Consider the following 25,663-nt stretch of genomic DNA (forward strand, 5'->3'; position numbering starts at 1 on the left):
TGGCTAGTCTCATCACAGCCTTCTCTGGGTTTTCCTGTTGCTGCTTCCATTGGCTAACACCCAGAAGGATTTGTGCACAATTTCATTCTTGTATACTCTGTTCAGTGCCACCTTTGTGAAGGACTGAATTCTGCTTGTTACAGCATAAATGTGCATTATGTTTGCATCTCAAAGTCACAACTTTGCTAGTAATAATTTCTGATAAAACTGCAGCCTTAGGAAGCCTGTCTCCCCTTTCTGCTGTGCCCATGTACCTGACTAAAGCAGAATGGACTTCTCTGGTTTGGCTTCCCAGGCTTCAAAAACCTTAAAGCCAGTTTCCTCACTGTAAACAAAAACCCCCAAACCAATCATAAGGCCATAATTCCTGTTTACAGAGATAAGCCTTTATTGTATGCTATTGGAAGCAAATGGGACATGGTTAACGGTTTTATATACAGAGAAGTCTGTAGCATTGGGTTACAATCAGTGGCAAATGAACCAAGATTACAGTGCAGATCTAAGTGTTGTGTACAGTTAATAACAGTGGCTGGCGTACAAACCACAACACAGAAGCCAAATGAAGCCAAGTGTACAGGGTACAGCATCACGTGAGGAAGCAGCTTAATGTACAAAGAGCATTCCATTTACTTTACATTTGCAGGCTTTTTTGGCTAGTGAGTAGATAACAGGTCAATTTAAAATTCAGTGTGCAGTTATTTTTCTTCCCACTCAATTGCTACCAAATTAAGACAATTTGAACGTTCAGATTCATTTTTAATGCTATAAATACTAAGGTTGTTGCCAAATTGCTTTGTTTGAAGTTGCTTTATTTACGGTATAGTCAGGAATAGTTTAATCATCTTTGTTCTGTACAGATTACAAATTGGGAGAAATGGTAAATATTTTGAAAGTAGTCTGTAATTAGACCACAAGGATCTCTTGTACTTCATTTGGAAGTTTAATTCTGGGTACCTTCTTTTGAGAGAGGGATTTACTGGGAAGAAAGATGGAATTGTCGACCATATTACTCATTTGTAAAATTTGTTCATAGTATTTAAGGTTTAGATAGTTCAAAGGTCATACTTCTCATTGCCATATCCAATCTTAGTGTAAAAATAAACACTCTGTCCTCTGTGGATAAATAAATCCATCTGTTGGCTGCAGGTCAGACCTCTATTGGTGAAAGAGATTTAGAAAAATAGACCTTTTCTTTTAATGTTTACTATGGTGACCCACAAAGGGAAAGTGAAATTCATTCAAGTCTAGAAACAAATACAGTACAAGTGATTTATAGAATTGCATTCCTTCCCTCTACAAACTTGCTGAGCATGAAACACTGCCCCAAAGCACTGCCTCTGTCTTTTCCTTGTCTTGTAGAAGTAATTGTCATCAGAAAAGTCACATTATACTGCACTGACAGATTTCCTCTCTGTCTTCTAGTGTGCAGACTCTTAGTAGGGCTCTGCCTCCTGAGGATTCTTTGCTTAAGAAAGAATTCTTTAGATGGATGGGTGGTGGTAGTTTGGGTTATACAAAGGGAATGTTTTAGCCCAAACTAGCAGCAATTGTTTTAATTGATTGACTGTGGTGATTTTTGGTGGGTGGAAACTGAACCACTTAAAAAAAAAAAAAGCTTATGAGTTGGACTTGGAAAACACCAGCCTTTCCTCAAAACTGCCACTTCTGAGACTGCTTCCCATAGATGTCCTTCTCATTAAGGGGCTGGTACGTTTGGCAGTACAGGTTTCATGCTCAACTTTGTCACTGAGAACTGGACAGGACTTGAAAAAGCATACAGCCCACTGGGACTTGCTCTGCTGTAGTATTTTAGTACTTTGGACAGCACACCCCACACCCCACACCCAGCTGTGTTGCTCTCTTACAAGTGCAAGTGTCCCAGAATGGCTCTGGGACAGACGGAGAACGGTGACATTCTGGAGTGGAAGTAGTAGTTAAGCACCAGTTGCTGGCCCCTGCAGAGGCTTGAGAGAACAGAATTGCTTCGTAGAGAGCTTGTTGACCTAAAAAGCTTAGTCAGTTTGATCAATAAATATTGACTTAGGGTTAGGATCAGAAATAAGACACTGCACTTTGGAACTGGAAGACAGAGTCAACTTCCTCCCTTTTCTGTCCAAAAGGAGACTGGCTTTAAAACATTTGTCCTTAAGGACCTTTGTGATGTCTGATGTATATAACTCAGTAAATGTATATGAATATAGCTATTCCTTTTTCAGGGAGGAGTAAATATATGACTGGACAAAGCTTCAAGGCTTTTTTCTGTGTGTGTGTGTTTTTGTTTTTTTTTTAACATCTGTTCTGTGTTGTGTTGTCCCTGAAGGCATATTTACCCACTCTTATATTATGCAGCATTGCCCAGAGAATGGCTCTGTAGTTGAATATGCTCTCTGCAGTACAGCCTCCATTTTCTTCCAGTATATGTGTATTTCCATGCAATAGATGTTATTAGAAAACTACACTTGTCTTTATCCTGTTGAGCAGGGAAGCAGTGATACTAGTTTGTACAGCAAATTAGAGTTTTCATAATTAAATTCATATAATCACTAAATTTCCAAAAGCTGTACTGCTGTAAATGCTGGTCTTCAGACCACCATTATTCTTGTTTTCCATCTGTTTATAAACTTCTTTGTGAAAATAATGAAAGAAGACTTCTCTCTCTCCTGACTACGTTTTACTTTGTTAGTTTACAGGATGCTTACAGGACTACAGGTTCTGTTGAGAGTGCAGCAATACGCACATGTCCGTATGCATAGATCATTAAACTGCAACAGTGCCAGTAGTGAAGCAAAACCTGCCATGTTCTGTTTCTCTTAATTAAGCTTGATTTATATGTGCCTATTGACTTAAGATGCAGTTAGTGTCTGCTGCTGAGATGACACAGTACCCTGAGTAACTTTGTGTTGATTACGCTTACACAAGCTTGTGCTTTTCTAAGAACATAGAAATGAGCACAAAGAAAATAAAGTAGTACATCAGGTTGTTTCCATGGAACACTGTTAATCAACTTATAGCAGCTTGGAAGTATGAAGTTTAAACTTACCTTCTGCTCTACTCCCTTTGAAACAGATGAGTACTATAATTAACTCCCCTCTAGCTTTAAAAAAAAAAAAAAAAAAAAAAAAAAGGAAATGGATAGAATGTGAAAACATGCTTTTCTGGTAAGGTGAACCTACTTTGTCATAACTAGTTACACCAATATTGGTGACCTGAAATATGTACATTACTGCATGTAGTTGTGGAAGCAGTATCTGCTTCCCCTTGTTGCTATGCTGTTCTGTGTAAAAGCAAGTTGTCTAGAATACTGTGGGCATTGCAGAAATAAGTTACTAGTACTTCTTTAGGGGAAATTACTATTATTCCTTTCCTTCCCAAAATTCAGTTGAGTGCTATATACACTGCTTGGAGCAGTCTCCCTGTTTTGGATAGGGCTGCATCGGGAATAGAATTTGTTCATTGGATTTCTCATGTTCTTCCTCCTCTGGAAAACCTTCCACCCTGGACTTACTTACTGAACAGAAAAAAAAAATTACTAGCAGCTTTTAGCCTGCTATATAGATAGCTTAAACCATCAATTTCTTATGAATTACTGAAAAAACAGTATCATGTCCCCTGCTCTTAGTATATGAAGGCTCCTGGTTTGCCATAGTAGATATAAACTGCCTGATTTTACCACAGATTCTATTAATGGACTTGGAAAAGGCAGTGGAACTTTCCCTCCAACTTCCCATGTATGATGCTCAACCTTTAAGACAAGAGAAGGGCATTCTAGCTTCATTGTTTTCTTTTCTCTCTCTCTCTTGCCTCAGTCCATTCTACCAGGACCAGATGCATTCAGCAAGCATGTGCTCAAGTAGAAGCTGCATTACACCTTGTGAACTGCAAAGCAGCATAAGGCACCTGGAGCTTCTAGATGCAGGTAAGAGGCAGGAATGAGACTTAAGTCCACATGCTATTTCAGAATTAAAAATTAATTGCAAGTCTCACTCATTCCAGCTCCCCTCCCCTGTACCAGTGAATGGCTAGCCAATTACATTCAATTAATGCCTTTTAGAATTAGTGTAATTTGTTCTACTAGAGATAACAGTCCAGAGGTTTTCACAAACATGCACTTCTGGCTAGCTATAAAACATTTTGATGTTGTTTATTTACACAGCATAGAAGAGACTGTACCTTTAATTACCTTATTGCCACAAACCTTTGAAGGTGGAAATTCAGTCTCAATCTGTGTTTAAAATTTTTATGTGCTCTTTAAATTCTTGCAACTCTTATTTATCAATGGATTATTAATTAAACATGGAAGAGAACTCTCCCACTGAGAAGGCCTCAGTCTTTGCAAGTAGACTAGGCTTGTTGGGTTCTTTTAAAGTACACTTAACTATTAAACTACCTGTGGTACAGTATATATGACCTTAGATTGTACAGAGTTAAGGCACCAAATACAAGATAAAATAACATCCAAAATAAGAAATTTGCTTTAGAACTGCACATCTCCACATACCACTTCTGGACATTCATCTCCTCTTAAACATGAAGGTAAACATGTGGTCTGAATGCTTCACATGGCCACACGAATTGGAGAAAAAGACCAAAATACAACACTTTACTGAATTTAAATCTTACAGCATGATGAGTTTTTCTCTTAACATCACTCACACAGCTACTTTTAGTAAGGCATTGCATTGCCTACACAGTGTTGGACAGTCCTAGCAGAAAAAGCACCCTTTCTCCTGGAAGACCCCAGACTAGAGGAACAGGCATATGCGTCCTACTCATGCTTTTGTATTATCTTGGACATCAGTTACAAATGAACAACTGAATCAGTCCCATTTCCATAAGCAGAATGGGGAAAAAGGAAAATGTTTCAGGAGCACTAGAAAACCTAGACATAAATAAGTATGGATTTAGATGACACAAATAAAGCTAAAGAGACAGAACTTCTGGGGTTAAGTAATAAAACAGCTTTGTGATGACAACTGTCTTAATGCCAAACAATTAATTACTAGCTTAAGTGGTTAACGTTCAAAAGAAAGTACAGGTGAAAACTGCTGCCACAATCCACAGGCATAGGACCTCAGTGCCAAGTTTCTCTGGCAGATTGTTCTAAAATGACTATAATAGAATTTCCACTTTACAGTAAGGATCAGTTTCACAGCAAACTAGATGTGCTAAAACAGAAGAATGAAACCAAATGAGCTGTTAGACAAGCTGTCTCATGTACTATAGATAGCAGCTGCAACTACAATATCCCTTCACTTTGCTTAAACAAGTCAATAAAGCATCTCATTTTTCAATTGATTTATTCAGCAGGAAGCCTGAGAGGGTCTGTGTCCTGAACATTCAAGCTGAGTTACTGTTAAGACAGTGCAACCATTCTTAACAGAACTCCTCAATGAGTCCAGCAGAGAACTCATTTTCATTCTTTTCATGCCAGAGAGGAGAGGTCTTAGTCAGCCTCACAACTGAGAGCAACACTCTGAACTTCATATTTACATATCTCATCATGTGTCCAAAAGAATCCACTGCAGCGGAGTTCTTGTGTGGTTTCCCAGAGCCACCGGAAATAGTAGCTGTTTTTGTAAGCCGTTTACCGTGACTTGGAACTCAGCTGAAGCTGGGACATATTTTTCCCTTTATTAAGTAACAGGCAACTGTTACCGAGAATTTAGCTGAAGGCAAGAAGTTCTTATACCGAATGATCGTATCTTAACCTACCAAGCAAAAGAGGCAAACTGGCAATTTGGTCTGAGTAAAGACTGAAATAACTATATTGTCTACTTGCTTTTCACTTACTCAGTTCTGGGGACGTGTTCAGGAAACCCACCTCTAGACTCTGATAATCTACGGGCTCTCAGAAGTACAGATGCAGAATTACAAAGGAAGCAAAGTGACACTTTCTTTCAGGGGATTGAAAAAAATGGACTGAAACGACAGGGATTGCCAGGCTCACTCTCCAAGGACATTCCCAGGACTGGATATGGCATGGTAGGTTAAAGCTACTCATGTTTATTGCTATCTTGGAGTTCTGGAAGAAGCGCCAGGAGACTGATGTCCTACAGTTGAATAGCCGACAAATATGAGATTTTTTTTTCCTAGACCACTTGAGAAATCTTCATGCCACTCTTCCTTCATTTTCTGCTTCCTAATAACACGAGGAACTTGCGGTCAGGGAAATTCTTCTTGATAGTTCAATGAAAGTAAAAAGCCTGAAATAGTTTTAATTTGTGCATATTCCCCCCAGTTAAGTTCCTTCTGTGCCCTTGAGCCACTGACTTTTATTAAGACACACTTTAAGTCTTTTTTTTTCCTTCCAAGTGTTCTCAAATGAAGGGATCCTAGTCTCCAGAGATCGCAGATACCAGAGTAGTTTTCACAGATCTTTGTAAATGACTAGAAATAGTCCCTTGGCACATGAGTAAGTTGAATATTTGTAGAAAAGCCTGCTTCTCTGAAGTTCTTCATAGGCTGATTAAAAGTTTTTAAGAATCTAGACACTTTTATGTAACAATTCCATAATTAGAGAGAATCAGTTATTTACTGGGATGCTAGAAGGCGATCAGAAAAGGCAGGGAAGTAGGACAGAATTCACAGAAGCAAAGGTATTTAACTGCAGTGAAAACCACAGCAGCAGGGTTTACTGCACGTTAAGTGGGAGCCATGACAATTGCTGCATCATCTAATTAGCTCACATTGGCTACATGACAGCAAATTGGATAGATTAGGAACCACCTACCCAGGCACTAAATTGTCTTTGTGAGGGCTGGATTGTGCACTGTGTTCAACAGAAATTGCTTGGGCAACACAGGCCGCGTGTTCCACATTCCCTTCATGAGTATAGGCTGGCCTCCCTCCATCCCACTGGCACAATGCCCAGGAATAAGGTCACCATATTCCAGCTCCTGAATGTGTGCTTGAGGGAGACAGCAAGCACTGGCAGAGAGAGGACATGATGGCAGGAAGCATCATGTACCACGTCTTCAGCTAGCCAAGCCCTCTAAACCAATCTGGTTGCCTAAAAGCTTCTCTAGATAGAACATGCCTGGAAAAATCTCATATGGCTGGCAAAGTAGGATTGAATTTCTACTGTTATTAATACCTTACATCTTCAAAATTCACAGTTGCACATCTTGGAAAATGACAAGCATTCCCGCTGCCACTCGCCCATCATGAGGCATGGTTAGCAGTGCACCTTAATTAAGAGTTTCCATCTGTAAAGACTGCTGTTTAAAACTTAAGTTCTTTGACCACTGCAGCTGGTGAAGTGGAGGTGCCAGCTCCTTGCAGAGCTATGCAGTTTTGGAGTGGAGCTACCTGCTGAAATGTATCATAAGTATACTAACACCACGTGTCTCCCAAAGTCACTTGCTGACAAATTTCTAAACAATACTTCTGTCTAGCTTTCACCTATTTCAAAACAAAAAAATACTGCATGACCTCACAGCAAGGTCATACCAGTGCTGCTCTTATACCAGTGCTACAGCTGTGTAGGAAGTCAACTGGGATTAAATTCTTTGAAGGGGAGATGGGCCAGAGAGAACCGCTGTCCTGCACAGGGCACTTCAGACACCCGTCAGCAATGCACCAGGCTGTTACACACATGTTTCTTCCTCATATGCTCCCATGAAACCCACACTAGTAGAAAGGGGAAGCACATACCTGCCTGATAATGGGTTTGTATGCAGGCACAGCTAACGGCAAACAACTGCTGTCGTAAAAGTGGAACAGTCTGGATTTTCATCTCCCCATTCTGTAAATAGCCTCACTTGGTTCAGTGTTAACTGAGTAGGCCCCCAAAGCTCAGTTGTTCTTCCAAAGTCAATGGTAATGCTGTTCACCTCCAATACAGACAGCATGTTAAACAGGTTAATTCTTTATTGTATAAAGTCTCTGGCTTCTTTTAATCTTCTCAGTGCCAGACACCATCTCCCAAAATACACTCTTATCATCTGGTTAGTTAAAACTAAGGTGGGTAGTGTACAGGCAGAGATTTCCCATAGTGGGCTATTTATGTATGTACTAATTGAAAGGAACTTTTTCAGAATTCTTTTTGATGAACTAAAATTCAAAATTAACATTGTAGACGAGGGTACTAGCAGCTGCACAAAGCATACGGAACTGTGTTTACATGTTTGGCTGTTGGGTATATCCCGAAATAGAAAGCTCAGTAGCCATAAACCAGAACTCTAATCGGACAGAGAAGGCACTTTAGACCATGCTCTGAGGCAGCTTTTAAAAAAGAAAGCCTGCAAGTATTATGCAAAACAAAGGAGTTTCTAGTCCTGCCTTAGCAAAACAGTGATGGCTGCAACATTGATCAAGCAGATGTTACCCAAATTACTCATCAGATGATAGCCTGGTATTTCAGTTAGGTTAAAACCTACTGTTAGAATTCAACTGCTCTCTCAAATGCCAATATATTAGGCACTTCAAGAGTCTACATCTGTGACCCTTCAATACACGGGAATGTTTTGCTCCAAGATCCACTGTCAAGGAGACAGGTTCCTAGGCAGTCTTTGACCTTAGGATCTTATCACTGTTTCCAAGTGGCTGCAAAGCCCAGGATTTAGGAGTCTTACGTTGGAAATGTTGTCTCCTACGGAGGAGTGCAGCAAAGGCAAGGGGACAAATTTCGGACAGAAGTACTTGCATTATGAACAAAAATGCATTAAAGAAATTTAGTATCCTTTCAGTGAAAAACAGAAGATCCAACAAAGTGAGAATTTAAAAAAAGCAGAAGAGTGGAATGCTTAGGATTGTAAGAGCTAAAGGGTAATGACAGAAAAATATGGAAATTGACAGTTAAAGCAGTTCTGATGGAAACCAATACAAATGGATTAAGCTGCCAAGTACAGGCCACAAAGAAACAGATCAGATAAGAGTCAGCAAGACATTTTATTAATCAGTCCTTGAACTGGACAGTGCTTGTCAGACTGACATCAGTTAAGCCTAGGAAAGGAATACTCAAGAGAAGTTCATTATAATGCACCTTAACATTGCCTTGACGCATATAAAATACTGTCTTCCGAAGGAAACTGAGCAGCCTGCTGCTCCACTGTCAGGACTGCTTAGCCTGACAGGCTGAAAGAATTAATTGAATTTTAAGTGAGCTTCAAACCAAGCCCCAGGTTTGCACCTTGAAGATAACAGCAGATGAAAATCTGCACCACCAAATGGGAAGGACATTCTGATGGCTCATCAATTGCACCTGCAAATGTAATCAAATGGTTATGTGCTTTCCCGGGCAACTCACCCGTACAGTTCCTCAAGTTCATTTCCCCAGGTGCAAATATATAGGCCACTTGCAGGGTCAGGTTTCTGCCCACAGTAGCAAAGCTAACAATATTTAACAGCTATTTTTCTACATCAGCCTATGAATTCTATCCAGACAGGTCCCGAGTTATGGATAGCCTACACATGCAGTTATTTAGTGATCTGATGTTTCAATATTGAAATGGAATACAGTTTACTTTTGCTGTTACATTTTGATGCAAAACGACAAGCTTTTGGCCTGATACACTACTGCATATTCTGTACCAAGTGTTTTCCTGTTTTACATCGGCACAAACTGTGACCAGTTGGGGATTTTTATGCTTTCATCTCTGAATTGAGACCCTAAAATGCTAATAACACCACCATCAACTCCCTCCCTTTTGCTTTTTTTTTTTAAACTGTTTTTATATAAAAAGAGTTGTTTCCAGCAACTTCAAGTACTGCAAGTACTGCAGTTGTGCGGTACTGTTCTATGCAACTTTGCATAATGCAAGGTTATATAAAGGCAAATTAAAAAAACCTAGTATTTTAAAACTACACATATCATGTGCACTATATAGGTCATAATCCAAAACCATTTTAATCCAAGTAAAATATTGTTAAAACATTTACTACAGAAATGAAAGTAATTATTTATGGATGGCTGTATCCTAATCTCTAACTTTAGAAAACCACAGCTAAGCAAATTATTCATGCAGAGTTAAATCACTGCCTGCCTGCCTTCCTCCCCTCCCACTGCACCCACAAGAGGAAAGCAAACCTGGCTGCTTCATTAATTAATTTGGCCTAATGTAATTTGATCTCTGCAGATTTTAACTGTAACATCATCAAAGTCTTTCATTCTTCATTCAGTTTAGCTTTAATAGTTTGGGGAAATAATTTCTCTCCTTATTAGTTAGATAGTATCACACATTTCACTTCTCATTTTTATCCCACGTACCTACAACCATGGGATGGCTTTCAGTGCAGGCCATGGCCGTGGCTTTGGTACCTACCCAAATGTTTTCCACAGGTATGCAAGGAATGCAGTGCCTGACACACAGCAGTATCAATACAGCTTTTTATGCTACACAAGAGAAAAATATTTGAAGGAGAACAGTCTGTTGATAAAACCAAACAATTTCTTAAAAGTGTTAAGTAATATTTTCTTTTTTAACTGAAACGGGAGTATTTGAAGTGGCCTTGAAAAATACAAAGTTGGAATTCAGACCTATGTATTACCTGTTTAAACATTTAGTTCAACAAGACATAATAAAAACGCCATATACAAGATTGTCACAGGTATATGAGATTTTTAGAAAAAAAGCAATAAAAATATTCTTTAAGCTGAAAATAAAATCTCTTACCTTTTATATCACGATCTCAGCTTACAGTCACTACATTTCTGCTTATTTTATACAAGTGCATATGGCTATGAAGGTCCGGAGAGAATGAGAATAAAGTGGTATTAACCTGCTGAAAACTGCTTAAAAGTCTTAAGCTGCAACATATAGATGTTCCAATACCATTAAAAAAAAACATTCACCTTTCAGTTATTGCTGATTGGTCATTCACAATCTCAAAGTATCAACATACAAATATTTAAGAGGAAAAAAACTCAGTAAATTTAGATCAGCAAAGTTTTTTGAACTAGCTGTTTACCAAATATGTTTTCCTATCATTTGATGATGATTTTAAGAGACACAAAAGCAATCCATTTGAAAGTTAAGTTCAGGCCTACCCTTTTTGTGCCTCATATTAATGATGTGGGGAAGAGAGAGAGAGAGAGAGACAATATATCATTTAGTTAGATTTTGAAAAAAAAAAATATTTTTTTTCTTCTGCCTTTTTGCTACATTTCATGTCTGCTGACATGCACAATGGTACAAAGCACTACAGCTCCAGAGCGACCATTGCAAGTCTTTGTAGCAAGTTTTATAGGAAACACACAAATACAGTCATAGTATTAAAATTCAGAAGTACTTAAAGTAGTGAAAGTAAATGCAGGATTCTCTGCTTAAAGCAGGCACTCTGCTAGGTTTTGTTTCTTGTTTTGGTGTTTGGTTGTTTGGTTCCCCCTCCCCGCCCCCCAACACACCAGTCTTTCCCTTCTAGTGTGAAGAAATAACCAGAAGTATATACACATCTATTGCTATGTACCCAAAGAAAGGACTGTGGCTTGGAGTAAGTATTGCTTTTCATTAAACGGAACAAAGTTCAAGAAGTGAGAAAAACACTTTAAAAAAAAGGAAAAAGGAAAAAAGCTCAGATTCCATGTCTGAAGTTGAGAAACCTCAAAACGAGCCACGTTTGTTCTTGCTTTTAAGACATGTACAAAATGCCATTTCGAGCCACACAACCTGATGGTTCTAGAAGTCAGAGAAGAAATCTTGAGGGCCCAAGTGAATAATAAAAGGTGCGATGCTGAGAGGCTGGCAATAGGGACTGTCAATGAAAAAACCACCTACAGTGGGAAAAGAGCAGAGAAGCAAAAACTTCACGTTAATTTCAGAGACTGGCTGAAGCTAAAGCTCCATTTAAATTTCTCTGCTCTTTTAGCTGCAAGTGGAATTTTCATTGTAAAATGGGCACTTTTAATTCTTTGAAGGTATTGAAACATCTAACACTTCCAAGGTTACCACTTTCTAAACAAAGAACTGACAGCTCATTCATATTTTCAGTAAAGCAGAGAAATGTAAAATATGCAGCAAGGGGGCAAGTTTACAATGTGGTTAGTAACTCCCAACAAATGACAAAAAAATAAAAAAATGACTTCTATAAATCATCTGAAATGACTGCCATCATGTTGGAAAAGAGCATAGCGCCCTCCTTGTTTTTGAAATAAGAATTATTTGGCTTATGAATGTTCATTGTATAGAATTGGTTCAGAATATATTTTGTTTGAATTTTTACAAGCTAGGGATTAAAAAAAAAAAGAAGAAAAAAAAAAGAGACTACAAACAGTTGCCAATCAGGAGAACTCCGAAAGAGGGGTGGGGAAAAAACATGTGCAGAGGAAAGATTCCTTTAACGTATATTTGATTAACAAAAATGGGCTCTTATCAGCCATGCTTTTTCTGCTCCGTGATGGCTTCCTTTCATCCATAGGCCAGCAAAATATATCAGTGATTTATGAGCACCACTCAATTTGACTACATCCCCGAGACCCTGCTCTTTATTTTGACACTAACGCATGGATGACAACAGCAGGCTCACCACTACTTGTCAATAGATCTACGTTTTTTATTAAAGTACCACCAACACCAAACCAAAGCAAGAGCTACGGCAGAAGAAAAAACCATTTAAGATACAAACACATTCCTAAGCACAAATACTTAGCTTAAGAATAACAGCTGCAGTTAATTCCAAGAAAAGCAGCTTGTTACATAAGCCACCCCTTAATAAGCTTTTCTAATATTTCTTTCCCTCCAATGGGGGGGCATAGGGGAGGAGGAACTTTACATTGCTTTAAGCACTGTTCTTACACCCTCTTCACATATAAAGCTCCCCCTGCCTCAGCAGCAGAGTCTGTTAGAGAACAGAGTGGATAAAGGCAATCTTAAAAGAGCATGAACAAAAGCAAACCTACTGAAAAGCAACGGGTGAGGTCTGAGTAGAGAAGTGCAACCAACAACGCTGCTTATTTTGTGGGGTGATACCTTAATAAAGACTACTCGAATCCCTCGTTAGAGCCCACAGCCGTTGTTATGCAGAAGTCTACAGTACATGGAGACAGCACAGAGCTGGGGCCTGTCCTGGAATTTCAGACAGGTGCACACACTCCTTGTCGGAAAGAGGATTCTTTCGGTTTGAGCACCAACTCTTAGAAAAGTACTGGCCTATGGCTGAAGTGTGTCACTTTTCACAGCAGCACTCAACAAGAACTGGGACAATTAAATAGCAAGTTTTCATGGGGACCTTGTTGCTGCTTTAGATTCTTATAAATGTAAGGGGGAAAAGGAGAACCCTTTGTTTTAATATAAGATTGACAACTAAAATGCTTTCTGTAGAAATGGTGGATGGAAAATCAAGGGTGGGCAGACAATCTTAAAAGTGAAGAAGGCCACAAGAACAAGTACAATTTTTTTAATTTTTTTTTTTTTTTTTGTAGAAAAAGAAATGAAAGGAAAACCAGCAGCTTTTGAGCTCTAAAGAACCTGATTGTAACATTATTGTCGTCCTTTCTCTGGGCAATACAGACTGAACTGTGTATCCCTGTAATTACGTAACAAGAGTCCTTCAGTGGGAACTTCCTTTGTTTAATACTTATTTCACAGAATGCAACCTAATACAGAGAGACAGTCTAAGATTTAATTCCCTTTGTTTCATTTGTTTTTCAGTATTTTGTGTACGAGTGAAAAGCCTTCTTGGATAACTAAGACTGTGTCCAAAATCACAGTTACAGTATGCTGATCTTAAAGATTGTAAGGAAACTCAGGTACTGATGCTTAACTATAAAAAAATAAGATAAAACAATATTTTAACCGATACTTTACTAAGTTTATTACACAACATAATATTTACAAAGTTAAATGTTAACTGTAAAGTTTCTATTGTGTGGGTTTGGGGGTTTTTTATTTTTTATTTTTATTTTTTAAAGAACTATGCCCTGCATTTAATAACCCTACAACAAGTACAGGATGTTAACTGAATCTGTGTGACTGCATTAGGAAACAGGCAGTACTCTTGTGTTACAACAAAACAGTTTATTTGTGATCAGTGTTTTATATTCTATACATCCTTCACAAATTTAATTTTACATAATCGAATACTTCATTTAAAACGTAAGATTTAAGCTTCTAGTTCTTCCCTATAACAGAAGGCTGGTATAAGTTATTTGAAAATGAGGTAACATTTCACAGAACATTTTTTTCAAGTTTTAGAGAACTAAATTTGCATTTTGTTAAAATCAAAAAGTAGGAAAAAGATGTTTCTTTACAAATGACTTTGCTCAAGTATGTGTTCAAAGAAAACAGGATAAAAAGGCTTTTTTTCTTCTAACATTCTGTACTGTGTTGTTCAATCAATAGGAATTAGCTTCTGCCATTTGCTAAAAGAATGAGTAGTGGGGAACAGGATAAGTTGGGAATTTCATAACTGGTAACAGAACCATTCTCTTGGGTAAACCTACAGAGAGAAGAAAGGGAGAGGACTCCAAATGAGTTCAGTGATCCAAGAAAGTCAGATAAGAGCTTACAGTAGTGTTCTCATTAACCTTTTCCAGATCAGTCAGTCAATGTGATTTTAGGGTGCAGAGTCCCATAAACAGTAACACTTCAACACTTTGCACTCCAGATGGTTAGCTTAAAGTTTGCTTTTATTTCTGTCCTGGTGTTTGGTAAAATTAAAGCAATATTCTGAAAAGCAGAATGTGTATTTGGACTTGAAGCTCTACTTCATGAACTTTATGATAATTATCTCTATTATCTCGTTCTATGTTCTGAGTTAATTTCAAAGACCAGTTACAATTGCATATATTCTAGACAGGCACTGCTGTGCCTGAAAGAGAACTCACAGGGAAACTGTTCAGCAGTTTTGATAAGCATCCAGGTAGGTCAGCCAAATATCAAGCACCTACAGTAAATTCTGCATCTGCTTCATTATTCTGCATGCCCTCTCCTGTATTGAAGTGGCAAATCTGGAAAGATTAATATCTGCCTGATTTTGTGATTATTAAAGAGTTCTTGTGGCCTCGCAAACTTCTGCACAATTAAACTTTTGTTTGTTTTTTTTAATCTTGCCTATTTAAATTCTAGTATTTAACCTATGTATCCATTTAGAAATCACAAAGCAGCAACAGCAGGTATTCCAGAGCACCAGATGATCAAAGTGAAGTTTCCCAACATGCAACAGCTTACAAAGGCAGAAAGACATGTTTACCTTACAGCCAAAAAAGCATTATCCCAGTACTTTGCATCACAATCATAAGACATTAAAAACAGAAACTCTTTATGTGAAAAATGGGAGCATTCAATTCCACAATGCTTTGAAGTCAGTGATATGTCACATATACACAGCTAAGTGATTAAAATCCAGCTCCCAAAATAGGCATCATGAGAAAAAAACAGAAAGCGGAAGGAATGAATGAAAAAAGCAGGAAAAGCTGCGAGGGAAGTTGGTAACAACTGTATTCTTTTCTTCAGCAGGGAAGGGATTCTTCCTATGTCACTGTGTGTCACTGCTTGTAAAAATACATACATGCAGGTACTAGTCATCTTAGTTAGTCTGTGACTGCTGCTTGGAAAGAACCAAAGGGATTTTTAAAAAATCCATACCATGAAGTAAGCCCTCAACTCAATTCCCTTTTGTTTTTCCTTGAAAAACATGTAGCTGTTCCTTACGTAATGCAACCCAGCAGACACCACACCCCATGGGACAGCACTGCTGTTGGCTGCCACGCTGTCAGAGCACTTGGCCACTCAACAGGGCAGGAGTTCTAAAACTAGAGAGGTCGGCATCAATTTTGAAGGGAGAATTCCACACTGTGAGTGGAACCCGTAAGGCCCATTCTCCTTCCCCGTTGCACTGCAGGAGTACAGAGAAGGACCAGCTGGTCTTAGTCAAGCAAAGTGAACGCTTTCAATAAAGCAGCGGCAGCACTCTCCCATTGTTTATAGCTCATACCTCTAAAATAATGAAATCAACATTTTACAATACTTTTCACTTTGTAATGCTATCAGGGGAGTTGGTATTGCCCAAGCTATACAAATTTGAAATGAACAAGCATTGTAAATGCTACAAAAGCTAGAAAATTAATAGCAAACGGCAGGCTTATTTTCCCATATGAAAAACCACAGGCCTTGAAGTGTACTCAGTAGCAGGCTTTCCCCCCGTCCCAGTGACAGGAGAGGACAGTGGGACTGGCTCAGGTGGGCTCGCTTTTTGCGTGCCAGGACATATCACCGACTCCAAACTGCTTTGCTCCCATTGCCACATAAACCTCATTCAAAGTAACCAAAAGGGCCGGTTAGAGGTATGCATTGTTAGTCTAGCATAAAAAAAAGCCAGTGGGTAGGGAGAAGCTGAGTTAAGAAAAACCCTTCCGTCACAGCTCTTTGATTATTAGTTTACAATCTTCATGAAACCCATGCTTTGCCAGCCTAGTATCACTGTGTTTCTTAACAAAAAGCATTGTGGCAAATTACCACGTCCTAGCTTCCTCGAAGTCTGATTGCTAATGGTGTAGGCTACACAGAAACCATTCTACTTGTCCCAGGCAGCAGTGTTGTAGCCTGTGGGGCAGCAGGGGGTGTATGTGAACACAGACTTCCTAGAGTTGACAGCATTAAGGGAGTTTTGTCCACAAGCCACTTACACTTGGGGACAAACATTTCACCAATGTTACTGTAATGCCATTTAGATAAATAAGGGTCAGAAATGCTGAAATAGGCCCTTCGGTAGTCTTTGAATGGAGCACAGATTGGCTGTAAAAAGTAAGAAAACTACTTCGATTCAGTTTCAGTATGAAAGGGAACAGGCAATTAGAACAAGCAGTCCTTCCACAAATCAGGCAAAGCATAGGCAAAAAAGCTACTCCAACCAAAAAAGAACCACAAGGTTATGGCATAGAAGTATTGTTGTTGTCATGGTTTAAGAGCTTTAATCTCTTTGAATTTCTCCTTGGACTGCCACATTTGGACTGCCACAACAGTTTCTGTATCATTTCTAGTTTGTTAATTATTGGGCTATACATACCGTAAGCTGGCGCAGCTGTACTATACCCATATGGTGCTCCATAGCCTGCAATATGAACAGATAAAAGGGATGGTTTTCAGTTCCTACAGTATCTGAAGACAACTGGTGTTTGCATACCACCACACAGGGAGGGACCCTTTCTGGTACATGGAACAGGACCACAGAAAACCCAAACACACTAATATATATTAAACATTGCTTAAAACACTTAAAATCCTTCGTGAAGAACAAGCTACCTAATGACTTTAAGCCTCAGCATCAAAGATTTAAATTCCATATTTGATTTCCTTAGCATTTTCTTCTGGCTGAAGCCCTCAAGTCTGAGCATGGAGTTGGCATGATCCACACATCCTGTATTTGCCTGTGTTCTTCCTAAAATACACACACACACACAATCTAAGGCAGAGAACAGTCATTTTCTTAAACTTCCATTGTAGAGGAGAATGCTGGATGCCTGAGGCAGATACCACATCACCATCAGTAAAGTGAATTCTGCCTTCTCTGCCATTGCTAACACACAAAAGGAAGTTCTACACAGGACATCTGAATATCTAGAGGCATGCAGAGAACTATCTTTTTTTCCCCAAAGAGCTAAACATGACTCTGGAGTGAGACAAAAAGCAACAGCGGTAACACCAGTCTTGGTTACTACATCTCAGTAGTTCATGAAGACTTTACAGTGTTTTTTTTCCCTGGTGGGATCACTTGTGTCCATCACAGAAAGCAAGAGATTTCTGAGAAGAACAGGGGATGAAGAGAAATAATCAGTGAAGGCCAAGGCCAGTAAAAGCTTAACTACAGCAACTGGGAAATTAAACTTATTTCTGGAGTAATTCCATGCTGGCAAGAAGCATGCCCCTGGCAGGGTAATGTGTCTCATAAATGACTCCTCATCCAGAAAGACAGTTCCAAAAACAATGTTAACAGCCATTAAAAATGAATTACTGGTTTTTAATATTTATAATTACATGAACATACAGGAACAATGAAGACGACATGCTGTCAACTGTGCTAGGAAGCAAGTCTACCAAACAACACTGCTCTGCTATTAGCATGTGTGAACAGCTGAAGGGTGTAATTAGAGCTCATGCCGTAATCTGAAAACCTGAGCACAAGGAATAGAAGTTTTATTTTTTGGAAGCTACTGGATTTACTTTGACTAAGGAATCTCCAGCATCTCATTCTTACAAATTTGTGGTTCTTATTTTAAGTAAAAACAATATTGAGATTCTTTTCACACGTCACCTGCAAGCCTCAGACATGTTGCAGAGAGTCACAAACAATGCACTTCGAAAAGGGGAATGAGAAAGTAAACATTTAGTTAAAATTTTCTTGTGTTTACATTTTAACACCTTACACTTTGTGTGCCTGTCATTTTCAAAACAACACAACAAATCCCCCTACACTGTTTTGTACCAGTCAGTAGTGGCTGCCCACTTCAGTTCTTCAAGCTGGAATGGGTTTGCTTCTGATGGCTGCAAGTCTGCCCTAAGGAATTGGCAGCGAGATATCCTGACCAGCCAGTCACCTGCTCTGCCTGGTAAGCACCATGGATAAAGTGGACCAGAAGGCTCTTGGATTTCAAAACATGCTTCTGCTAATAAGAACAATGCAGCACGGATCACGAATTAACATCAGCCAGTGTATGAATGGAAATTCTTTGCTTTTTGGTTTTTGGCCACCACAGAAGCTACTAATAGATGCTGTGCTCACATGCACAATTCATGTCTAAAGTTTCTGGGAATACAGTGACTCCAGAGCCTGCCAACCTGATCTCCACAAGGGTTTCTTGGGAAAGCCACTCCTAATGCTGAAGAGCACATGATCCAGGAGGTTCTTAGCTAGGAAGAGAGTTTTGGGAATTGTGCCATGGCAGTGAACTATGAAGACAACATATACTAACAAAGCCAGGAAAGCCATTATGCTCATAACTGTGCGCTCTGTGTCTGCCAAGCTTCAAGTTGTACACTCATAAAGGACAGGTACTGCCAGTTTTTCAGCTCTTTGATTTATTTAAAGCCCCACGAATTCTCCCTTTTGCTTCATCTCAGATGATTGAAGCTGAAGAAATCACTTGAATAGGTGACTGACACACATGGAAAAGAACACCCCCAGCAGCCAAAATTAAACCATAAGCTATTAGTGTCATGCCATACCTGGTGTTATGTATCCAGTAGCAGCAGCTGCCCCAACAAATGCCCCTCGTGTTAAAGCACCTCGTCCTCTGCCTCGAACAGCCTGGACTGCTGCAGAAACAGCTGTATTGACAACCCCTTTAGTCTGCCCAGAGTAATAAAAAACAGCAATTCAGAATGTGAAATCATTGCTGGAAATAAAAGGCCATCTGCATTAAATCACCACTTTTTAAAGAGATTTTTAAATATGGTTGATGCATCAGTCTTGATAAAGGCAGAATAACTGTAGCAGTACTGTCCTAAAGAATGTGATGGACAGAAACCAAATGAGTCCTTTGCCAGGTCACTGCCAGCAGTGCAGAATGCTGAGTCCAGTGCATTCACTTCACTCTGACCCAACAGTCTGCATGGTCGGACTGTGTGTTATATACCTTGGTTTTAGTCGTGGGCATGAATGAATACTCATGGCTTCTGACTCCTTCTATGCTGTGTCTTGCTGCTGCCTTTCCCACCTCCTTCAAAAGCTTCCTCTCCTCTATCTACAATATTGTCTTTGCTTCTCTCCTACCATTCTGAACCCACATAACTGCAGCAGAGCCAGGATTTCACCCCAAAGACCAGTAACCACCTGATGACAACACTGGACTGTTTTAACCTAATTGTACTAGAGTGCCACTTTCTTTTCCCATCGTTACTACCCACAGGCGAAAGAACAGCAAGGAGTTAGAGAAGCTGGTGTTGCTCAGTGCATCAGAGCACAGCTTTGCTGTACTAGATGCCCTGACTGCTCCCTGAAAACAATAAAATCATGCAAATCCAGGTATTTCAAAGACATGTTTGGCAGTTTACTGCCATCACTGAGCTACTGAAAAAATAAAAGTCAGAATGTAGGAAGTGCCTGAATCAGAGGTCATTTGTATATTTTAACTGCATGTGGAACATTATCCTGTGAGGACATGTTTTTCTCATTTACTAGACTTCCAACATAGTAACGGAAACTGAAATACTTCTAACCAAAGATACTGGTGAAATTAAGAGGACTTGGTTAAAGAACAAAACCAAAAATAAGATGTGATTGTTGTATTTTGTAAGGGTATTTTATGATACATTCTTCTCCAGCATGAAATGTTAAGAAAATTCTAATGTATTTGCACAAAAGAGACACAAATTTTAATTCTCAGGACTTAGTTCAGACTGTAGCCCTCTGGAGGAAGAACACTTGATTAGTTTCTGCTCTGCTCAACCTTAATCTTAATAGATTTGAGAAGTTATTGTGGCTGGTAAACCTAATGGACAAGACTGAGCACTTCATTATACAAATGGTCCTCACCAAACAAAATTGCTCATCTGAAAAGTTGAAAAGTTGCAAAAATCTCACCAGAATCCAGAGTGTACCTGTCTATAAATTATTTATCCCCCAAGTCTACACGTCTTTCATGATGGAGCACACTATGGAACTGGCCTAAAGCACAAAAGATTTCCCCATCATCATAGATTGAACCACTGACCTTACTGTATCTCCACCTAACTAGCCCTCTCCTTTTTTGTACCTCCTTTTCTACTGTATTGCCCATAATATAGTCCCAACTCTCAGATTATATTGTTATACTACAGTAATTATTATAGAAGTATTAAAATAGAAACCTTACATGTGTGCATAAAACAATACTGAAATCACTTGCTTCCTGTATCATAAAACAACCTAGAGCTATGACAACAGAGTGGTCCAAAAAGCAAGTAACAGTTCTTACCTGAGGAAGAATCTTCTTTTTCTTGTTGTTCGCTGCATTAGGCCCAGAAAACAGTTTTTCAAGTGCTGCTAACGCAGCACTTGCTTTTGCTACTTTCTTATTTGGGCCCGCACCTCTGAACTTCTGCCCATCTACTTCTACCTGAAATTTGAGATAGGAGTTTATGCCTAGTATTTATCCTTGGGAATACCATGCTGCACCCAGTTGTCATGATGTGCCATCCGTAAAGAACTTCAGTAGTAAAAAATACAAATAAAAATCCTTGGTGTTTTATGTGACAAATTTCCATTACTTCTATTATGAAGCTGATAAAGAAAACCCAAGTGATCCTGTGAACCCCTATATCGCAGATATGAGGAATCTAGAAACTACAAGTGCAATTCAAAAAGGACCACTGTATCTATTTGATATGGAATTTGGCCAATATATTTGAGCTTCACAAGACATGAATGATAATGATATGGCTAGGAAACAGGGGGGTTAGGAATCATTTCAGGCTCCCCTCATCTTTATCAATACCTTATATACCACTTTCTTTGTCTACACTATACATAACACTGTTTAACTGGGGTGCTACCTCATATTAATTCAGAGCCCAGTGCTACTGCAGAGATGGCACAAGTGGATGAAGAAATCAAATGAGTTTACCCTTTGCTACAGTCATTCCAAATACCCCAAGCAAGCTGGCAATAGGAGATTTGCACCAGGTCACTGACATGGCATTACCAAGTATGTTTGCAAAACTTGCAAATCAGGTATGTTTGCCAAGCTCTGGATCTTCTATTTCCCTTCTCCTCACATCAAGACATGACGTAGTTCAGGGCTGTCAGTATCCAGTTTTAATTCTCATTATATTTTCCTAAAGCATAAAATATACTCCTCTCCCCATGTCTAATCATCACAGCGGCAGTAAGAGATACAAAAATGTGAAAATGTCACCACTAGAGGTATGCACTGCAAAAGCAAAATATATAAAAATCTGAACTGGAGCAGCAAGCAACTCCAAAGACTGAAGCACTGTTAACAAAACCACCTACCAGCTTTGTAACTGCTTCACTCACCTCCATCACAAAGCGTTTGTCATGGCTTCCACCTGTCTCAGAGATGAGCTCATACTTCAGACCTCTTCTTTTTTCATTGAGCTCCATCACTGGGTTTTTGCCACTTGCTGTGAGTATAGGACCCTGAGTTCTTACCTAGAGAGACATTTATGGTGTTGCTTTAGAGCCTTTATCTCCTCAAAAGGCAGACAGCCATCTACAGCATTGTGGCTTACAGTGCCAACGGCCAGCCACTTGGCCAGTGTTACCACTGTGTCAGGCCCTGCAGTAGCTTGTTCTTCCCAACACGTAGGCCTCAGCAGGCTTCCCAGGAACAGACCTGTATCAAAGGTAACACTGCCTTGGCCTCAGTCTCACATGCTCATGGAAAGTCTCTTCTCTAAAGAACGGCAGCAGTACAAACAATACTGTAAAAGAAGTCCCACCCTCTTTATTTCTGTTGGTGAGAGCTACTGTCCTTGTGGCTTGGTGTCTACACAAGCTGAACTCAGCATCAGCTGCACTTGGAATTTCAACCCCAAGAGTATCCAAAGCTGAAGATGAGGCCATGGTGTCAAGTTCCTTGAAATCAAAAGCTTTATCACTGAAAGAAGAGATTAGTCTTCCCAACCTTGCTCACAACTCTGCTGCTCGATCTAATTACGTCCTGGCACTACTGAGCTCTGACTGAAGAAGTCTCATATCCCAGGTCACATGTTTCAGCAGAAATAATCTGTAACTCTTTGGAAAGCAAGGAAGGTAACGCTGAGATCTCAGCGTATCAGCCAGCATTAGAGCGCACTCAGCTGCAGGTACAAATGTCTACTTACTAATGAAGAAAAAGGTGATAAGGGATCAAACCAGTACTTTCCAAAGCAACTTCTTATTCTGGATAAAGATCAGGAGTTGTAGTACCAGGACCTGCCTTTTGGAAGTAGTGTCTCAAAAGTATAAACATGCAAACCCAAAGTCACATAGTTTGCGACATATCTTGGTCATCTTAAAACATTACCCACTTCAAAATTTATTCTATTTTATCACAAAGGGAAAATTAACACGTCAGTTTGTTGAGTATAAAATACCCCCATCTCCTTTCTCTGGAATTGTCTCAGTGGACTAAATAGATACGTGAATTGAGCTGTCCGTGATTACGCACTGCTGGAAGTTAAGTGGCTTCCAACTGAAGAATTTTGTGTTTTAACATCTCAAGAAGTATCTGAAGAACAGAACAATTACTTATATTTACAGCATAACACACAGCTCCTTGTAGCCCTGGAAAAAAGCATTACAATGAAAAAGAAAGCAGGGATTGACAGTGGTTTATCAGTACAGCCCCCAGAGAGCTTGCCGCAGAGTTAGTAGGCAGATGAAGAAATATACAAATTAAAGGTGTTCATCAGTCTTTACACAGGATGCTTCTCTAAAGTGTCTAGTGATACAAACACTGGTTGAGGAAACTGCGAAGAGAAGGGTGAAAGGGATGACATCTAAACATGAGTTTAAAATCTCCTGGTTTCTCAATGGTGAGAAGAAACAACCAGAAATACTTTTAAGAAAACATCCAATTAAAGTACTACAGACCCATCGCAGCTTGATTCCTGGGGACATTTAGCCAAAGTTACTGAAGTTATGGGAATTTTGTCCTTTAAGCAATACCCTGTTTCCCAGAACTTCAGTGAGAAGACAAGCACAGCATGCTCCTGGTAGCTGAAGCCAGGTGCTACAAGTACCAAAGTTAAAAGTATATCATATTGAAACTGGAGCATTTTCAATGCAGTTTCTAGTCTATTCAGTATGTACAGAGGTATTAGGTTTTACATTTCTTAACATCTAATGAATTTTGATATTTTCATTTATCTTCATGTGTATCAATGTAAAATACTGTCTAAGTATACCTTTTTGACAAACTCACTATTACAAAACAGAAATTGTGAAATTTGCATTACTAGAGCCCAACAGCACCGAACGAGCTCACTAGAGGAGATAACACCGGTTTCAGAGTTTATGGTCTTATAAGAATGAGATGGCTACCCCACCTTAAACTTGAGGAAAGAGGACAAATAACTGATCTTTGTGCTACAGTGACACAAAGCCTATGGCAGATTTGATACTAGAAACTCTCTCTTAATTCCTTAACCACCACCCTAAGATGCCACCCTCTTCTGAAAGGGGGAAAAAACCCATCCCCACCAACAAAATCAACCCCCCAAACCTATACTTTTCCATCACTTGTACTTTTTAATGCACTACTCACCTCTAGGGTAGCAGAGGTGTCAGCTGTGGAATTTCCAGTATTATTGCTTGAGACTGAAGACATTGTTTCATTTTTACCTTCAGTATCTGATTTTTCATCAGAACTCATACACTCCACATCAGCATCAAAACCAGTTGGATACCCCATTGCTTGTAAAACCTACAACACAGCCACATGAAATGAACTGTACAATAGGTCGCAGTACAGAAGCAAATACAAAGCTGATCACAATACAGAAGAATGTTCACCATGACACTTAATAAAGGTGGATTGCTTAGAAATAAGTTTTCTCTTGCATTGAAATGGAGAACACCACAATAGCAATGGGGAAAATCCTTCCAGTTTTCCAAGAATGGAATCAACACAAACAGAATTTTAAAAGATAGCAATTACTCATGAGCATCATTCATCATCTCAGTAACTCCTTGTAAAATAAGAGATTAAAATTCAGAAGTGCATCCACTGCTGACACTGCTTAACACTATGGTAGGGAGATTGTTTTGCACACCATTTTCCCCTTCTCTCTGTGTCTATGGACAGATCAAGAGATTGACTGTAGGGCAAACAAGACACACAGTCTTAGGAGAATTAAAGCATTGTACTTCTACCAGATGGTACTTCTGGAGTTTCCTAGGAAACCGCAGGCAACAGCCAGTAGGTACCCAAGTGGTATACAAAGTGTGTCCCTGAAGCTAGAGGACTGGTGTTGCGCCTCCCTTGCTTGCATCTTTCAGGAACACCAGATGCTTTCAAAGCAGGTGTACAGGGAGCAAACTCCTAAACTCAGATGTGAGGCGAATGAATGCCCACCTAGCAGAGTAACAAACTGTCTGCAGTAAGCCTGCCTCTTAGTGAACCATGTCACAACCTCCAACAACCAGGAGCTGTATACAGCAAATGAAATTTTACCGATTCAGATACTATTCATCAGTTCCTTCAAAAACATCTTCCACTAGCAAGGTCAGCCCCTCCTCGAACCAGCTACCTAACCTAGTCATACAGTGGTACCAGACACGGGCCCAAAAGAATCTGGAATGAACCTGAAGCTCCACTGAAAATTTAGTCCCAAGAACAAAGTTTGCAGAAGCCACTATGTTCCAACACTGAACTGAGAGCTGCATGGGTAAATCCAGGCTCAGCTCCCATACAATCCTATTTTGCTGCATTTTCAGGGCTTCTAAATTTTAAAACGGTTGAGATCTAGAAACTGAAATGGTCGCATTATTCCCTCTTGCAAGTCTGGGAAAGCAGGGCCTGGATCTGCTAGGAATAAAAAGGAAAGAAAAAAAGCAAAAAAGCTACTCTACCACACCACCCATTTCCTCTTGGCTCGAATCATGGATGTTTTGAAGTGTAGCCAAGGATTTGTATATGTGTAAATTTAGAGAAAACAGAGCTGGGTAGGCACCAGCACAGATCTGGCTGACGCAGAGAGGTTCAAGGGCAGAGAAGTCACAGCTTTTTCAGGGAAATTTTGTATTTAAAAAAAAACCAAACAAAAACTAACTGCAGGGAGGGAGGCAAAATAAAAGAATGAGGCAG

General features: G+C 39.4%; 1 protein-coding gene across 20 annotated transcripts in view; it reads right to left on the bottom strand.

Moving 5' to 3' along the window:
• LOC121093728 (spermatid perinuclear RNA binding protein) overlaps positions 1–25,663 on the bottom strand; it is an 86,851-nt gene that overhangs the window by 13,561 nt on the left and 47,627 nt on the right. For 5 of the 20 annotated variants that reach the window (XM_040606514.1, XM_040606512.1, XM_040606516.1 and 2 more), the window contains exons 13-17: positions 24,122–24,280; positions 21,889–22,023; positions 20,828–20,968; positions 19,098–19,221; positions 14,380–16,986 (exon numbers count right to left, since the gene is read on the bottom strand). In XM_040606514.1, coding sequence (XP_040462448.1) covers positions 16,805–16,986; positions 19,098–19,221; positions 20,828–20,968; positions 21,889–22,023; positions 24,122–24,280 — 741 coding nt within the window. In that variant the 3' untranslated portion in view covers positions 14,380–16,804. The other 15 variants (XM_040606529.1, XM_040606518.1, XM_040606517.1 and 12 more) reach the window with 10 other exon arrangements.

The sequence above is a fragment of the Falco naumanni genome, chromosome 9 (assembly GCF_017639655.2).
Source record: "Falco naumanni isolate bFalNau1 chromosome 9, bFalNau1.pat, whole genome shotgun sequence".
Lineage (NCBI taxonomy): Eukaryota > Metazoa > Chordata > Aves > Falconiformes > Falconidae > Falco > Falco naumanni.